General features: G+C 41.8%; 1 protein-coding gene across 1 annotated transcript in view; it reads left to right on the forward strand.

The window, feature by feature from the left end:
• Positions 1-227: 227 nt before the first annotated feature.
• Positions 228-17,188, forward strand: part of ANOS1 (anosmin 1) — a gene marked incomplete at both ends in the record, with an annotated part of 128,970 nt that continues 112,009 nt past the window's right edge. The window contains one exon of the mRNA XM_084270833.1: positions 228-425. Coding sequence (XP_084126959.1) covers positions 228-425 — 198 coding nt within the window. The remainder of the gene's footprint in view (positions 426-17,188) is intronic.

Here is a 17,188-nt window from a genome sequence, read left to right on the forward strand (position 1 = left end):
CGGCCCGCCCGCTGCCGGGCGGGGGAGGGCTGTGGGCCGGGGCGGGCGGGCGGGGGTGAGGAGAGTTGAATGATTGAACTTTCTTGTGTAGTTTTCTGCGGCGCGGAGGTGTCTTCCCCCAGTGCTGCCCGGCAGCAGTCCGCCGAGCGGGAGCTTACCCCGGCGCCTGCCGCCTCCCCCTCAACGCAGCGCCCGGCCGCCCCTCTGCCCTCCTCTCCCGCGGAGCGATGGTGCGGAGGGCGCCCGGCGCATCCCTCGCCCTGCTCCTCTGGGTAACGGCCGCCTGCGGCAGCCCCGCCGGGCAGGGGGCTGGCGCCGCCGCCGCCGCCCGCAGGCAAGACGAGGCTTTCTCCACCGCCAGATGCACCTCCAGGTGCCTGAGCCTCCAGATCACCCGCATCTCCGCCTTCTTCAAGCATTTCCAGGTAGGGGCATGGCGCCGCGCAGGGGCGCCCCGCCGCCGTCCCGCCGCCCGGCGTGTGGGCGTCCATCGGCACCGGCCGGCACGGGGTGGGGGGCGGAAAGGACGTCCAGGACCGGAGCGCCGCTTGGCAAACTTGGGGGGGGGGGGCCGTTTCCCCGAGGGACGGCGGGCGCGTTGTGGGGGGAGTGCCGCCGCCGGCACCTGGAGGCGCCGGGTAAGCGTGCAGGGCCCCGCGGCAACGCCGAGACCCGCCGGTGCGTGTGGGTACCGGTCGCCGGGAGGAGTCAGCGGATCGTCGGGCTCCCGGCGCGCCGCGCCCCGCCACACGCTTGTCAGCAGCTGCTCGCTGGGCGGTGGGGCTGAGCCCGCCGAGGGGCGAGGCGGGGGCACCGCTCTGCCCCGGCTCCTCGCAGGTGCTCGGCGCTGCCTCCCGCTGATGTCCGAGGCCGTGGGGCGGGCGGGGCGCGGCGCGGTGCGGTGCTCCGGGCCGGGGGTGCGCTTGTGCTCCCGAGCGGCGGGCGGTGCTGGGGCGATCCCGAGGGGCTTCGCCTGCCTGCGAGCCGAGCGAGCCGTCGCGCCCTGCCGCCCGCGGGATGGGGTGGAGGGGCGTGTGTGTCATTGCTCCGGCCTCCTGGGAAAGTTTGAGCTTATTTTGTTTTAAGAGCGATGTTCGGGAAGGCGCGATACTTGGTTCCGACCTCCTGGAAGGTGAGGGTGGGGGGTTAACGCGGTGTTTCTCCCCCCCCTGAATCTGAGTGGTACACCTCTGGCTAACGGGAGCGGGGAAATGGGGGCGAAGTGTGTTTCGGGGGGATGAGGGTGAAGCGGCGGGAGACCCTCGGGGTGTAAAATGACATGAGGGAGAAGGAGGCGACTGCGCTGGAAGCAGTGCGGGGGGCGGTGTGGCAGCAGCGGGGATCGCCCGTCCTTTCCCGTCTCGCAGTTACACACGCACCCTTCCCTTCTCCCTTCCCCACCTGTTCTACACCCTGCAAGCATCAGATTGAGTCGATCCCGGAGAAATTATAGAAACCCTCCAGAACTGCCAGCCCTTCTCCCTCCCAAGCCCCTTTTTAGGAAGGGCTGTCCACCCCGGCGGGGAGGGACCCACCTCCACCTTTCGGGATGCCTCTGCAGAGCGCAGGGGACAGAGCGGGCACCGCGCCCCTCGCTTGCCCTGTGCTTTCCTGTCACTTAGGAACTGGAACCACTCGGAGAGATGGTTTGGGAAAAGCAGCGTTAAGGGCTTAAGGGGTGCGAGCGATAATAGGATGGGTACGAGCGATATGTAAGGATATCCCGACTTAAACCCAAACAAACAAATCAGCGTGAAAGGAAGGCTTAATGCGTTCGTTTCAACGGCAGCAGGAGGTGTTCGGTAGCCGGGTTTGGGCTAAAGAGAGCGGGGATGCACCCCGAGGCGGAGGGATGAGGAGTCTGCCCGCCGCGAGGCCGCCCCGCTCCAGGGCTCTCCCGCCGCTCCGCTGGGTCCGGAGCTCTCCCTGTCAGCCTGGTCTCCGCTTCGCGGGATGGCTGGAAAGGAGGATCCCCATTAAAGTAGTTCATTATCTTGGAGAAGGATTAGTATTTTTCTTTTTATTGCGTTGTCAGGAGGTTGTTACTTACTTGTTTTACAGTTTCAGTGGCTGAAGAGGCAGTTTAGATCAAGCCAATTCCTGGTGAAAGGCTTTTTTTGTGTTTCCTTGGCAAGATTTCTTTTCCGACCTAAAACTGCTGACAGAATGCACATTGCCAAACAATAGTGATTACATTTTAATTAGCCAGGGTGAAATAAGCTGCAAATTACTCATTAGGACTTGATAACTGGCTATTTTTTTTGTAATCAGTTGAAAATCTTCGAGTTTTAACCCCAACTTGTTAAAGCAGAGGGTAATTTATCTAAATTGCCAGGGATTAAACTCCTACTAGACATTAAACGACTGTAATATTTGGAAGATAAAGTGCTTTCGTTTGTAAAAGTTAAGATTTCCATTGTCTTTTAATGAAGGAAAGGAGGAGAGTTTTACAGTACAGCAACCATTCTCTCAGGAGGCTGGTAATACGCAGTGGACTGCAGGACGTGCAGGTCTGGACCATATTATTCCATGAGGGCTAAAGGATATGGTATCCCTTTCACTCCCCTCCTCTCTCCCTTCTTCTGCACCCCCTTCCCCTCCCTTTCATTTCAACTGGTTGCAATTTCTGGAGTTCTTTTCATTTCAGAGATTCCCACTTATCTCGTAATCTGATTCAACCTTTGAAGCAAACTCGTCCCAAACTAGAGCAGGAAGGAACTTTAGTGTCGCCCAGTTAGGACAAGAATTGAAATAACCCTAACCCACTCCTTTAGGCAGAACCTCAGTGGTGAGGGTCAGGGAGATTGCAGCTGGACGCTTCATGGGAAGTGGACTCCCCAACACTTCAGAGAGACTTTATTTCACATAGTTTATAGTACCAAAACCACATCACTAACAACCTTTACTGGGAATGAGGGCCAAGTAGTATGAACAGGAAATCAGGATTAATTTTATACCTGCTGGCTCCCTTGTTTGAATGCCAGCTCATACTTCTCAAATTTCCGCAATGTTCACAAGAGATTTTCATCCATTTTCCTCCACGGAGTGTTTTCACCCATTTTTTGTTACCATCCCTATTTGTGAAAGGGACAAGGGTTTTTTTGTGGTTTTTTTTTTTTTTAAATAATGTATTTGGTAATTTATTTTTGGGAAGCAGTTCTAAGCCTATTTTAAAGGTGCATTTTCAATAGGAAATTATTTTAACCAAAGCACAGGTCAAATAACTTTTTTTTTTCCCCCCACGTAGGATATTGATGTGGGCTAGAAGAAGAATTAGTCACCTAAATCAAAAGTTTGTGGTCTTTACTATGTGTGTTGAACAGCTGCAGATGCCTGGCTTTTGCTATAGAATTTGCATGTCCAGGAGTTTCCAGTTTTGTGAGTGTTGGGAAATTACACATAGAGGTTACACCAAGGAGTATTTGATATTGACATAGGAGATACTGCACCGCATAGGCATTATAGCCCAATGAAGTATGTGTGTTTTATAGCTATATATGGCTTATTTACAGGCTGAGAAAGTTCACGCAAAACATGGTGGTACAAAGTCCTGTCATAAGAAAAAGGCAGAAACAAACAGAAAATGTAAGCAGAATGGGTCATAGTGGTTTCTTCTTTTATAAGCCAGCATATTGATTACATGGCCATCCACAGTAGAGAATGGTGTTCAGTGAATGAAGGGACTCCCACATAGCTCATCACCCAGTGTTGAGCTTTAGCTTGTTTTGGACTTTTGCAGATGAGAGAAAGCATTTTCATCCTAACTGTGGAACGTGGGCCACTGGACAACACTGTGTGAGGCATTCACTGACCTCTGACCAGGAAGAGCAGGACAGTATTTGTTTCTAGCCTAATGTTTAAGGTACTCACCACTCTTCACTGTGCTAGGTGTTGAGATTTACAGTGTTGCATAACATGTATGAGGGAATAATGGGAGCATGCGCTGGAACCCATCCATGTTCCTGGGTGACTGCATTGACGAGTTCCTACTGCTGTGCTTTGTTTCAGGCAAAATTCTCTGTAAATCACCTGAACAGGGGAGGATGGCAAGAGCATTCCTCCAACAACCCAGAGTATGACAGTCAGGTGGCTAGCCTACAGTGGAAAAAACTTATATTTGAACCTGACAGTCCTGTATTATATCAGTGTTGTACCCATTTGGCTGTTGTCTAAACCAGCGTGTCAGTATGTTAGTAAGCTGTCCTTACAAGATGAGAAGGGTAACTGGTTCCTCTAGTTGGGAATGAAAGGAAGGGCTAAAGTGTCTATCTCAAGCAACATCAAGACTATGAATCCAGCTTTAGAGAGTGAGGTTGTAAAGAAGCCTGATGTCTTTGATACATTCTTTCCCTCAATGTCTCTTACTAAGGCGATTCCCTTCTCTATGTTTTAGCTGATGTATATGTGAGGTTAGGAACTCTAATTTCATGTTTCCAAAGTTTATTTGTAAATCTGGTTTTATAGTACAACCAAATAGATTTGCTAAAATGCTCTTGAAGATAAGGTCACAGTTACTGCACAAGCTTTTGTATTCCTGAAAAGGGAATATACACAGGCACCTCGTTATAGCTACCTGAAAGAGACATGAATGCTCAGATTAGTTTAACTAGGGCTCTTCTGTATAACCTTCCTGTTTTAGTGGAGTCAGACTAAATTCCTTGCATTGCTGTCTATGGGCGTAGCCTTTTCCATCTGTGATACTGGTTGTGGAGGAACTCCTTACGTTTTGAGGGAGCAGGCATGGCAGTGACCTTTAGTGTTTTGCTTTCAAGTTGAGTGAAAGCATAGTTTGGATTTTAACCTCTACTGCTGGCCCTCTGAGCCGTGTGTGTGGAAAATGGCATAGTTAAAAGTTTGTAAGAGCTTGAACACCAGTGTAAGTGCCTAGGCTATAGGTGCAGCCCAAAAATGTCCCGGGGAGCAGCATTCCCTTGGACCTGTGAACTCCTGGATTTACCAGGACAGTGGATGAGTTCCAGCTGAACCTTCTGGTACAGTGGAAGCATCCATCAAATAGTAAGCTAGATTCATAATATACGAAGGGAAATTACTGAGAGATTTCCCCTCATTAAGTGTGATTTAGTATAAAATTAATTTTTAGTAGATTGCTATTAGAATTTGGGAATTAGTGCTAAGATAGATCAGCTAAGCCTAACTCCAGGTTGTTTTTGAAGGGATGGAAAAATGTACCTTTAACATAATAAGTCTATATGTGGCATAATATTGAATAGCTGTAAGAGGGAACAATAAGGCTGTGAAAGTTTTCAATGTGGAATGACTGATAGCAATATAGCAGTAAGAGGTTGTTTTCACTAATAAGATGGACTGTTGCCTGTCAGAACAACTCAATTTTTTGATGAAAAAACAGCAATTCTTTTAAATAAATAATAAAAGGTTCTCAGATGTTACTGTATCTGCAAGCAAATAGTGTGGAAGTGATTACCTCTAAATACTCAATACCAGATTCCACTTGCCAGCTAGTTGTCTACCTGCCAACACTTCTGCCTTGAAATTACTTGTAACTCCAAAGTGACTGGCACCTGCAAAAATCTGCAGCTGATTCCAGATAGGAAGGCAGTAGTCTGGGCTGAATGTCTAGGGTGCATGTAACTCTGCTGTAGAGAGGAAGGAGATCCTGATGAAAACATTTATTTTGATGCTCATGGATAATTCTGAAACCATAAATTACCTTTCATAAAATCTTTTGAAAAGATATGTAGTACTTCTATAATGAGGTGTAGTAGATATGTAGTGTGTTATTCCAGGAGTAGTTTCACCTTCCAGTGGGTAGGCTGCCCAAGCACCGAGTTTGCTTAGATCTTTTGGGACATGTTCACAATCTTTTCTGCATGTTACTACTTAGGAAATGTGTGCCATCTGCTTGTGTTGCCATTTCAGTACTCATCTCCTTTCCAAAATAGCCTTTGTGTTAAATAATTCTGACTTTCATATGTCTCATAAGGCACACTGCTGTTAAATTCTTTCCACAGACAAATTTAAGCATTTGTCATTACATGATTTTCTCAAAACTTGTTAAAATTCCCAATCATTTTTCTGTTTTTATTGTTCATATGGCATACGATCTGGATAATTATTCTGGCATTTGGTTTGCTCTTATTATTGAGTTCTGCTGTTGTGAGCAAGAGATGCGCAGAACTTCTTATATGATCTTACGTAAAAGCTTTGAAGATCAAAGGTTCATTCTGAGTTATGATGGTTGCATCTAGTGAAAACACCTGCATTTTTCATGGTATTGTGGAATTGAACCACAGTTAAACTTTATAGTTGTATCCAGGTCTGGTATGAACCTCCCTGATTTCAGTGTTACGTTCACTTTCTTATGCCAAACTCAAATCTCTTTGACATCAACGAAGGCTTGTGTAGTTGATGTGAGTGCAAGGTTTGCAGAACCTTCTCATTGTTTTCTAGCACTTTTGATTTCTTGGATTTGGGAGTTTAACCTTGACTATTGCTTTCCCTAGTTTGCCTGTTTGGCTGTGCCTCAAGTTTTAAATACAAATTAAATGAAGTGTGAAAGAACTTCAGTGAATGGTGAACATTTGTATTGAGCAATAAGAGTTGCCAGTTTACTTTTCTCACATTTTACTTGTGGATGCTTACATATTAAAAAAACCCCAACCATATTCTATCTTACTGTTGTTCATGAAATCAAAATGGCTTTTAATTTGACAGGTGTGCCTGATACCAAATACAATAAAATCAATAGGAAAGTTGCTAATGTATTTTGAGGCAGATGTTTTATGTATAGAAATCATTGGCAAAGCATATTTTAGTGTCACAGGGATGTATCAGGGAGTGGAAGGAGATGTTGCTTTTGAAAAGCACCAGAAAACTCTAGAAAGAAAAACACTGTGAGTTCAAAAATGTAAATCCTTTTTCCATTCAGACATATATCCACTTACTACAGAGTGAAGGGAAGCTAAGTAGTGCTCATATTAGAATTTTTTTTTATTAAAACATTATTCAGTATTTGCATAGGGGTTGTCTCTCTGATTAACTAGTGCTCTGATCTGTATTTAAATGTATTAGGTTTACTAATGTCCTATAAGGTAAAAAAAAATAAACAAAACAACCAACAAACTAAAACTCTCCAATGTTTTTCTGAGACAGCTTGAAAACCAGACTGATTTCCAGATGCTGAACATTTGTCATTTTGTAAAGGGCAGACTTCTTAAGAGTAAGAAGCAGAATTTATGTGTGTCTACAAATGGAGATTATTATTCATATGCTGGTCTACATCTCCGTTTGGCTATTCTGTGTGAATTTTTGCTTTCTGTGATTATCTGGATTTGAGTATGTGTGAAGTTCTGTAAACAGAAAAAGAAAGTATTGTTATTTAGCATTCGTATTTTTAAATATCAAAAGTACAATTAATGACTGAGAATCAGGTATATGATAGGAGAAAGATACATTCATAATGATATTAAGGAGTCAGTGCCTAGCAAATGTAATTCTAGCACCAAAAAAACCGCTTGCCTAGTTTACAGCAAGAATCTTCATTTTTTGACCTTTCCCACAGCTGAGCCTTATAAGGCCTTATGTTTCAAAAACCTTTGAAGTCAATGAAAAGCCTTCTGTTGATTTCAGCTGGATCAGGTCCATGTATGAATACTGGGTCCATGCAGCCTTTTTCAACAAAGAAGAAGAGTGCTGTGAGCTTGGTATCCCAATTCTAGTTGTATCCCCTCTTCGGTCTTTTAATGTCCAAGAAATCACAGGACATGAAGATGGAGAACAGGGGGTGTTGAAAGGTAAGTGGACCCTTTAAACTTGAAAGTGGAGTGCTGGTCCTTTCATCTCTGATTAAAAAGAACCACACATTCATTTTCATCCACCAAAAAGAATATAAAATATTTCCAGATTTGGGGAACAACCATGTCCAAAGTTGATATCAAGTTTCTGTTGACTTTGTTGAACCATATATCTGTCTCTCTAGACTGTCAAAGATCAACTTATCAAACTTACGGAAAAATAGCCATGTATGGAAAACCATAATAGAGGAAAATATGTGCATCTTTCACAAAAATGCTCTCTTCCCCATAGTTTGTTATACCTTTATGAACGCTGAAGGTTTTGCTTCATCTTTCCTTGATTTGTATGTTTCATCATGTTTCTTTAAAACAGAAATGACTTGACTTAAGCTTGCAAAAGGAGTGACACAATTAATTGAGACTGTCTGGAAATGGAACAGACAGTGGGAAGAGGTGTTTGTAAATATTTTTTATTTCTGTTCTTTCTCAGCTACATGGAGTATTACTTGGCTTTAAAAGGTTATTCTTGTTTGTAGTGTAGTAAAAATGTGGTTTGAAAATCCCATTGTCTTCGTTGGAAAGTCCAGTTACACGTAAAACCTTCAAGAAAGTTCAGTCTACAGTTCTAGCTAATTTGTGGTCCTGTCATTCATACCACTGCAGGTAAATAAACATCAAGTTTGTTCTAGACTAGGGGTGCTCAAGTGAGAAGCCTGTTCAGGTGTTGCTGCTCGTTTTCATTCATTTCTTTCTTAAAAGTAATTTGGGAATCTGGAGGCAGTTTTATGGGCTGAGTATGTCCTGGTGGTGGCAGCTTGTTCCTCATTTGCGTCTTTCCCGAAGATTTTAACCAGATAGATGGGTTATGAGAAAAGACTGACAAAGGAATGTGCCACTTTGGCTTTCTGAACAATTCCTGCTCTCCAAATGTTACAAACTTATTCTCTGGAGACTTTTCAACCAGAAATATGTTGCGGTGATGGCAGCCTGCTCTCGAGTCAATACTGTGATTTACTTATGTGTATTCTGAATTAAATAGTAATCCAAATTCTATAGGAGAAGCTTTGGATCTTATGCATGTACTCTGTGTATTTTCAGAAGTGCTGGATTTACTGTATTCCACATATATATTAAAGTTTGGTCGTGCGATGAGAGATGTGCATATGTTTTATCCCTGTAGAGAAAGTGAAGTGGCCGCCTCCCTCATGCAGAATGTTTGGCACAGTCTGCTACAAGTCTTTCGAATCACAGGTTTGACCAAATGCTGCCACTGTCCTTTCTCAACTGGTTGCAACTCAAACTTCAAGCCATTCCAAGACAGTGGAGACATTTTTGATTTTTCTGCCTGTGAGGGTTACAATCCAGTTACCATGGCTCCTGTAATAAGATAATATGAAGGAAGTATGAATATGAAGATTGCTTCAGAACAGATGTCTTCTGTCCAGTGTGTCAAAGATTGGGGTTGATGGCGAAGATTGGGTGAGAATAATGTGCTTGTTTAATCCAATGCAAACATAGTTCAACCTTCCTTACATTCTTGTAAGGATTTTTAAGCATAGTTCTGGTTTCCTTTTTTTTTTTTATGGATTACTCTTTGGGGGATTTATCTTCACATTAAATTATTAAAAGGAACACAACTAATCACAATTCACATACATGAAGATGATTTCTCATCTCTTGTCATGGTTTAGGCTGTAGTTCTGGGGCTGTCCATCATTTGTAGTTAATTTATAAAGCATTTTAACTGTTAATGATTTCTTTGAACTACTGGAATGTTCCAGTCAGGCCTCAGGGCGTTTTTGGACCTAGACACCAGAAATTCATTTCTTAATCCCACTTTGTCTAAGACTTTGGGGTTTGTTGGGATTTAGTACATGGATGAACTGATATGTGAGGCAGAAAATACTTGAAAGCCAAGGAAGGAGAGATATTAATAATTATGTGTCCTAATACAGTCACTGTTAGTATTTTTTTTTTATAGAACTTGTGTTCCTACATAGCAACTAATTCAACAGGGCGTGGGGTAGGTGGGTTTTTTTGTTTTGTTTGGGCTTTTTTAATTAGATGGTGGTTATATCTACTTTGAAAACAGTGACATCACATGACTTGTTCAGCTACAGTTAGACAATAATGAATCACATTATTATCTGGCCCCATTTCTCCTAGTCACAAAGAGTATATAATATGTTGACATTTGATTTGTATCTAACAATTTTGTAAGGGAACTGGAACTAGGAGAGCTTGAGGCTTTCTCCTGGTTTGAGATTTCTTTCTATGCAATTATGAACTGAGAGATCATGAATCAGCCAAGCATTGGTCAGTCTGGAAGGTGCAGTAAGTGGAAGGAATATTTAGGGTTAGGTGAAATGGCAGAGAGGCAAAAATCATCCCATTAATGAGGTGTGTGTCACTCTTCTTACAGTACTTACTAGCAGCCGTGGGATGCATTTGTCAGAATAAATAAGGGAAAAAGATGTAGATTTTTGCAGGTAGCATCCTATTGTTGGATTTTAAAAAGTAGAATAAACAATATGAAAGGACAGTAGGCTTTTGGTAAATTCCATGCATTTTCTGTCCAGTAGGTCCTGATTGACCAAATGGGATAGGAATGCATATGGTGCTGCACATATTAGCTCATTTTGTAAAAGGTTTTGTTTAATCACAGAACCCACATAAATGTTTGAGCACTGGAAAGTACCAAAGGTGTAATTCCAGTGGTGATTAAATGTTTAACAGCAAATAATAACTATTTCAAGCCTCCTTCTGGTTTTCAGAATCTTCCTTACGTAGAAAAAAAGCGCAGCAACATGGACTAATCTTGAAAGTTGAACCAAACCTCAACCGTTTTCCAAACTGCAGGAAGGAATGAACATTTAGAGTTTCCTAAAGAACATATGGTCTGCCTTTTTTCTTTTCTATTTTTTTTTTCTTTTTTTTTGGTAGGGTTTCTATCCAACTTGCAGGTAGTTTTAAAGGCTAAAAGGCTTTAGAATCATAGAATATCCTGAATTGGAAGGGACCCATCAGGATCATCAAGTCCAACTCCTGGCTCCACACTGGACCAGTCAAGTCAGAGCATGGGTCTGAGCGCATTGTCCAGATGTGTACTGAACTCAGTGAAGCTTGATGCTGTGACCCCTTCCCTGGGGAGCCTGTTCCAGTGCCTGACCACCCTCTCAGTGAAGAACCTTTACATGTTAATGCATTAGAAACTTAAGCTTTTTTCTTTAGCTGGAGATCTTTCAGCCTTTTGACTGATAGGTATCAGTTCTTCTATGTATATGATTGATAATTTAATACAGTATTTTGCTGCAGCTTTGACTGGTGTGGCCTGAGTCTTATATCCCTACAATTGATAGCAGTCTCTGTAGTGGTTTCAAAGGGAATAAGCTTAGGCCATTGCAAATGTATTGTAATTGCCCATTCAGAATTTATAGATAAGACCAAGAAAGTTCTCAGTATGCTATTTATAGGCAGTTATCTTGAACTTGTTAAATACTTCATCTTGACATCATCCTTTAAAATTCAGATGGTGCTATGGCATTAGGACAAAAGAAAGCTGAATTGCCAGCTATTTGCTGGATGCAAAGTACCTTGACTTCAAATTAGAGATATTTTTAGAAGAGATTCCTTCAGATGGTAAGGGAAGGTAGAACCAATTTTTGATATAACTAGAGCTGAGTATCACTAAAGACAGTAAATACTTCTTGTTTTAGAATGCGATATTGCCCAGTTACTGACTTAGTTTGTGTATCCAGGTGCCTTCAGGGATTCCAAAGCTTCCCTCCCAAGTTTCACCAATGGGAACGGCCTATCCACTTAATAATAGGAGCAGATGTCAAATTTTCATGCCCTTAAGATGCTTACTTGTACCTAGTAGATCCATCTGGTATAGATCGAGCATCAGTCAAGTTGTTCTCATCCATGACCTTCCCACTGAGAAAGCAAATCAAGCAGAGCTTCTCAGTCCAATGAAAAAGAAACTTGAGTACTATCAACATATTTGTGGTACCACAACCCACTTCACTTCACTGTCTTTCTTAATTGCTTTACACAGGTGAGAAGGCTGGTAAAATAGAAAGAAACCATTTAATTGGGGTAGAATTCCTGGAGCATGCCACCAGTATCTGAGACTTTCCAAAGATCGAATTAAACAACTAAAATATTTGTCAGTTCTGCAAAAAATAAGTTATTTAAGAAAGAGAAATGAAATTTTAATACAAAAAGCCTGCTGGTAATCATAAGATTTTCACAACTGGCATTGCCCACTGTTACGAGCTTAAGGATAATATTGAAGTGTTTTTCTTTTGCGGCTGTTGATGTAGATCAAAGATATAAAAGAAAATGCTGGGCTTCAGAACTGGTGTGATCCTTGCAGTGGAGTTCTATGGGAATTTTATATACAATTGTTTACATTAACTGGAGGCTTCAAGATACTGTGGCATGAGCTTTGACATTTGTCATATTATAAGCCTTTCAATAACTGCAATGCTAATTAGCCAGTCTTAATTTTTAACTCTTTCACCTGATAACAGAACGGTTGGAAACACGATGGACCTGTCAGGAAATGATTGCTTGGCGTAACAGCTGTATCTCTGGTAACCAGACATGTTCATGACAAATGCTTCGGTCCTGCCTTGAAGAGAGATTTATTTTCTTTTTATGATATGTCTTCATTATCTAGTTATCAGACAGTATTCTAGAAAGCTGGCATATGAAAGGCTTTTATGTTTGCGGAAAGTTTTACGACAATATGATGAGGCAATGTAAATCTTCCACTGAAGATTGTTACTGTAGAAAGATCCAGTTAATATCCTGGTAGTTCAAACTGCATAAGCAGTTTTAGTATGTTTTATCTTTCTCGAACAATATAATTTCTTGTTGATTTCCTCTCCCTCTCCTCTGTCCTTTCACAGTCTTAGGTTGTTGCAAGGTGGTCTGGCAGTCTGGACTGCATCAATTGTCCTGTGTCATACATCTTTCTTCTAGCATTCAGTTCTTAACAAACTGGAAAAAGCTCCAAAGAAAATGGGAAGAAATGGATTGTATCTATTGTAACCTGCATTAAAAGACTGGCTCTTCCCTTAGGAATACACTGTCAGTGTTGCAGGGCTGAAGGATCCCAGCTAGGATTAGGTTAGCAAGCATGTTGCTTGAATTTCAAGTGGAAAGGGAAGGACTGACCCACCCTTCTGTGTGCTTCTCCACTTGATGCCTGTTTTTTCATCCACTGTCAACACAATGTCATTGCAGCCTTTGCTGTTATGGGAGGTGTTGCCGTTCCTTAAAATAGGATAGGAATAGAAATGTGGTCTGCAGACAAATATGAACAGGGTTTACAGGTCTGGGAGGTGGAGAAGGAGAGCAGCACTGAGCTCTCAGCTGCACTGAGTCAGGAGATGGGGATCACGACTTCCTCTTTGTGCCATGATAAAATTAGGAGGGGGATGTTCATTACGTGATGTGACATGTGGTATCTGACCGATGCCACTTTATTATTGGTTTAATGTGGTAGTCCTGTCTGTTGGCTTTCTGCAGAAAGGAGAGCAAGGTTGGGAAAGGACAGGCTGAGGGCCAAACCAATAGGAGCAATGGGGAGGAGAAGAGTGTTAACTTGCACGGTGTGACTTCTTGTTGGGTTGTGCTTTAGAGACAAGACAGTAAAGTTGTGGGATAATTACACTGTACCCATTACAAGTTGTCTGCTGTTCTGTAATGTCTACAATGAAGGCAGATGCATGGAAAGAATGCAGCCATTAAACTATGTCTGGGAAATAAGGCTTCGTCCTCAAATGCTGCTTTAACTGTTAGGATGAAAGCTTTTTTTGTATGACTAACATGTCTTTGAATTAGTGCTTTCTGAGTGTATGCCAACAATATTGTGTGGTTTTCTGTTCCGATTGAAGATTGGCTGTTCTGTTTGAATCCAAGGGTCATTTCAGTTTGGATAGTTCTTTAATTCCTGAATGACCACAGAACCCTTTGCAAATGTTACTAGGAAATCCCAGGTCTGGAGAGGTGCTCTTCACTCACTGAGTCAGGTCTTCTATGGAAAAAGGAAAAAATCCCCAAAGACTGTTTTAAGCAACTGTTAGAGCTCCAGTGACTGTGTTAATTTTGACACTTTGCCATGCACTTCAGTAATTCTTGTAAGATGGGATTTTTCTTTAGAAAACTCAATTTATAAATATGAATGGGTCTCTGGATCTACCAATGTATAATTACAGTCAATTTTTAGACTGAATATTTCATCTGCAGGATCGTTATTTGTGCTGGCTTTTACTACTTAGATTATGCTTTTCTATATGTTTTCACAATATTAAAAGAACTCGGGGTCATAAACCAAAGTATTTGTATTGGCAATGATGTTTATTGAGTTTGTTGCCTTTCACAGATCAAAGAAGAGAAATTTTATAGTAATAAGGCAAGACAATTGGAATAAGATAGGGGAAGTACTGCATGGAATTGATTAATTTATTTGCTTGTTTTTCTTTCAAAGGGAAATAAAAAAATAGCCCTCAGCTTGTGGTGGATATGGCTGCTATGACTCCTCGAAGTATTTAGTATCTTGTAAACTAGTAACACATGCCAAAGAGAAAGGAAATACATTCCTGAAATGTATCATGTGAATTTAATGCATTTATATTGGAAATAATTAGTAAAAGAGTGCGAGCATGAAATTTGGTGGTGTCTGATACTGGGTCATAATAACACGAGTTCTGAAGAGCTGTTAAGTTTTAAGGGCAGGTGTATATACATACTCTTACCAAAGTTACCAAGTATAGTGTATAATGATGTCCCTCCCATATGTACTAGAACAGAATAGGAGAAAATACAGTAAAATGTGACATGGCCAGTAAATAATATAATTCATTTAGCAGTTTTATAATCAGAAATGAGTCCACGACAATGCAACTTGCCTGAAGTATCCCATGTTCAGATAGTTTACGTTAGACTATATGTAATGGACATCTTAGGTCATCTAAACATGTGTTGTTATTCACTTTTTAAATTATTTTTTTTTTTAATTTTTAGCTTAGTTTCTTAAGGGCATGATACACCAGAACCCTAAGCATTCTGCAAATCCAGTAAGGAAAGCTGTCCTGAAACTGTGGCTTCTGAGGAAAATCTGGCCTAGTAGTGTCCTGGTTTCAGCAGGGATAGAATTAATTTTCTTCTAGCAGCTGCTGTAGTGCTGCGTTTGGGATTCAGGATGAGAATAATGTTGATAACGCACGGATGTTTCCATTTGTTCCTAAGCAGCCAAGGACGTTTCAGCTTCTCATACTGGCATGTGAATGAGAAGGTGGGGGGGTGCTGAGAAGCTGGCTGGGGGGCACAGCCAGGACAGCTGACCCAAACTGGCAAAAGGGATATTCCATACCATGCTCTGTAAATAACTGAGGGGTTGGCTGTGAGGTGGGGTAGCTTGGGAACAACCTGGGCATCGGCTTCAAGTAGTGAGAACTTGTGCTTTCAATCACTTGTTTTGTGTGTTCTTCTTGTTCTCTTCCTTTTCTGCCCTATTAAACTGTCATTATCGCAACCCATGAATTTGACTTGTTTTACTCCCCCTGCCTCCCCTGACTCTGACCTCCATCCCACTGTGTGTGTATGGGTGTTGAGTGAATGGCTGTGTGGTTGTTTGAGCTGCCAGCCAGGTGAAGGCATGACAAGTTGCAAGCACTGAAATAGTACTCTTGTGTGTTTGTGGGAGATGTTGGAAGTGTCTGAGCTGCATTTACACATTAATGTTTTAACGTGGATCAGAGTTTGCTTTTGGAGTGAGTCTTCTGAGCATCATGATCATTTTTTGTTTCACATTGTGGACCAATCTGAGAGCTCTTGCAGAGGATTTTTTCTGGATGAACATAACTGGAAGAGATGATCCAGGGGTACCCAATGTGCTTTTGCAACTGGTGGGTGTTGTGTCCATGCAGCCAGACTAGAACTAGTTGAAGGGAAAGGGAAAGTCAGCACATGTGTAGTGCAGACATCAAGACCATCTTCATCAGCTGTTTTGCTCAACAGATGTGTTCCCGTGGTTCACGTGACTTCCCAGTGTGGAGACACCCTGGAGTGTTTGTAGCTGCTTCTGGAATGATCAGATGGCAGGCAGTGCAGGCAAATGCAGCCTGTGGTAAATGAACCACATCTCATGCGGTTCGGAATCACACAACTAACCAATAATCTTGTAATTATACAGAATAGCGATACAGAATATAATTTTCAGTTATAAAGTTGAATCAGAATTAAAAGCAGCATGCACAGGTGCCTGAAACCTGTTACATTACTGGATTTTGGCAAATCATTTGTGCTTTCTCAAGTAAGCTAAAGTAGGTCATGTATAGCTACATTGATATTGTATGTTGCATAAGTAAGCAAACAAAAATAACACATTTTGTTCTTTTCAGTGTGAATTTTCCAGTGGACTACATTTCTGTCACATCCTTGATCTGGCATATACTTTTATTGTCTCATTTCATATGTAGAGCAAAACTAGTTTGCGACTTGATATGATACAAAAGACACTAGCATGTTAGAAGGGCGGAGGTTTTGAAATGGAGCTACAAACAAATAGTTGGCAAGCCTTTTTTTTATTCCTTTGCCATATTAATACTATTAGATTAGTTTCTGTTCACTTGAACTGGATTACTTAATCCTAAAATACATGTGCAGGATTTGGCCCAAAGTATATGCCTTTAGCATGAGATTCCATACTTGAGTTAATATCTTCAAGTTAGTGTCAATGTATTTAATTCCTGCTGTTGCTTAGTGAACTGAATTTTATTTCATTTGAATTAAAGATAGATAGAAACTTCTAAGTAGAATTGGACCTCCGTTGAGATCGGTCTCAGAAGTGGTGAGAGTGAAGTCTGTGAAACCACAAGAAGGCAGTCATAACTCACAAGTGCGGTGGAGACACAAGGATTCCTGTGGCTCACTTGTTTTTACAGCTTGTGTTTATCTAGTAGGGTTTTCATGCATTTGAGAAGATACTGCTGTAAAACGAGAAAAGGTGTTCTGTAGTTGAGATGCAAATTTAATTCAACCAATACATAGCCTGTATTTTCAAAACTACTGATCTCTTGCTCTTTCATGGGCAAGGAGCTTTGGATTTTGATGACTGTCTGTCTGGCAACCTACTGATAATGACAGCCAGTGAATAACTACTGTTGTGTCTCAGTTTATGTGATGGTTTCTGATATTACTTAATTTCTTTTGTAATTGCTGTGGTTTTAACACTTTTTCTGTGTTTTCATTTCGGTGCATGTAAAGTTGTGGCTTTAAATATTTCATTGTAAAAATCTAATGAAAAAAGTCTATAATAGAAATGGAAGGTTGAAGATGACTTTGCATGAACTGTTGAGGAAATATCAATGCAAGGTTTAGGTCAATACAGTACCCATGTGTCT

This window comes from Gallinula chloropus, assembly GCF_964237585.1.
Source record: "Gallinula chloropus genome assembly, chromosome: 1".
In the NCBI taxonomy this organism is placed as follows: domain Eukaryota; kingdom Metazoa; phylum Chordata; class Aves; order Gruiformes; family Rallidae; genus Gallinula; species Gallinula chloropus.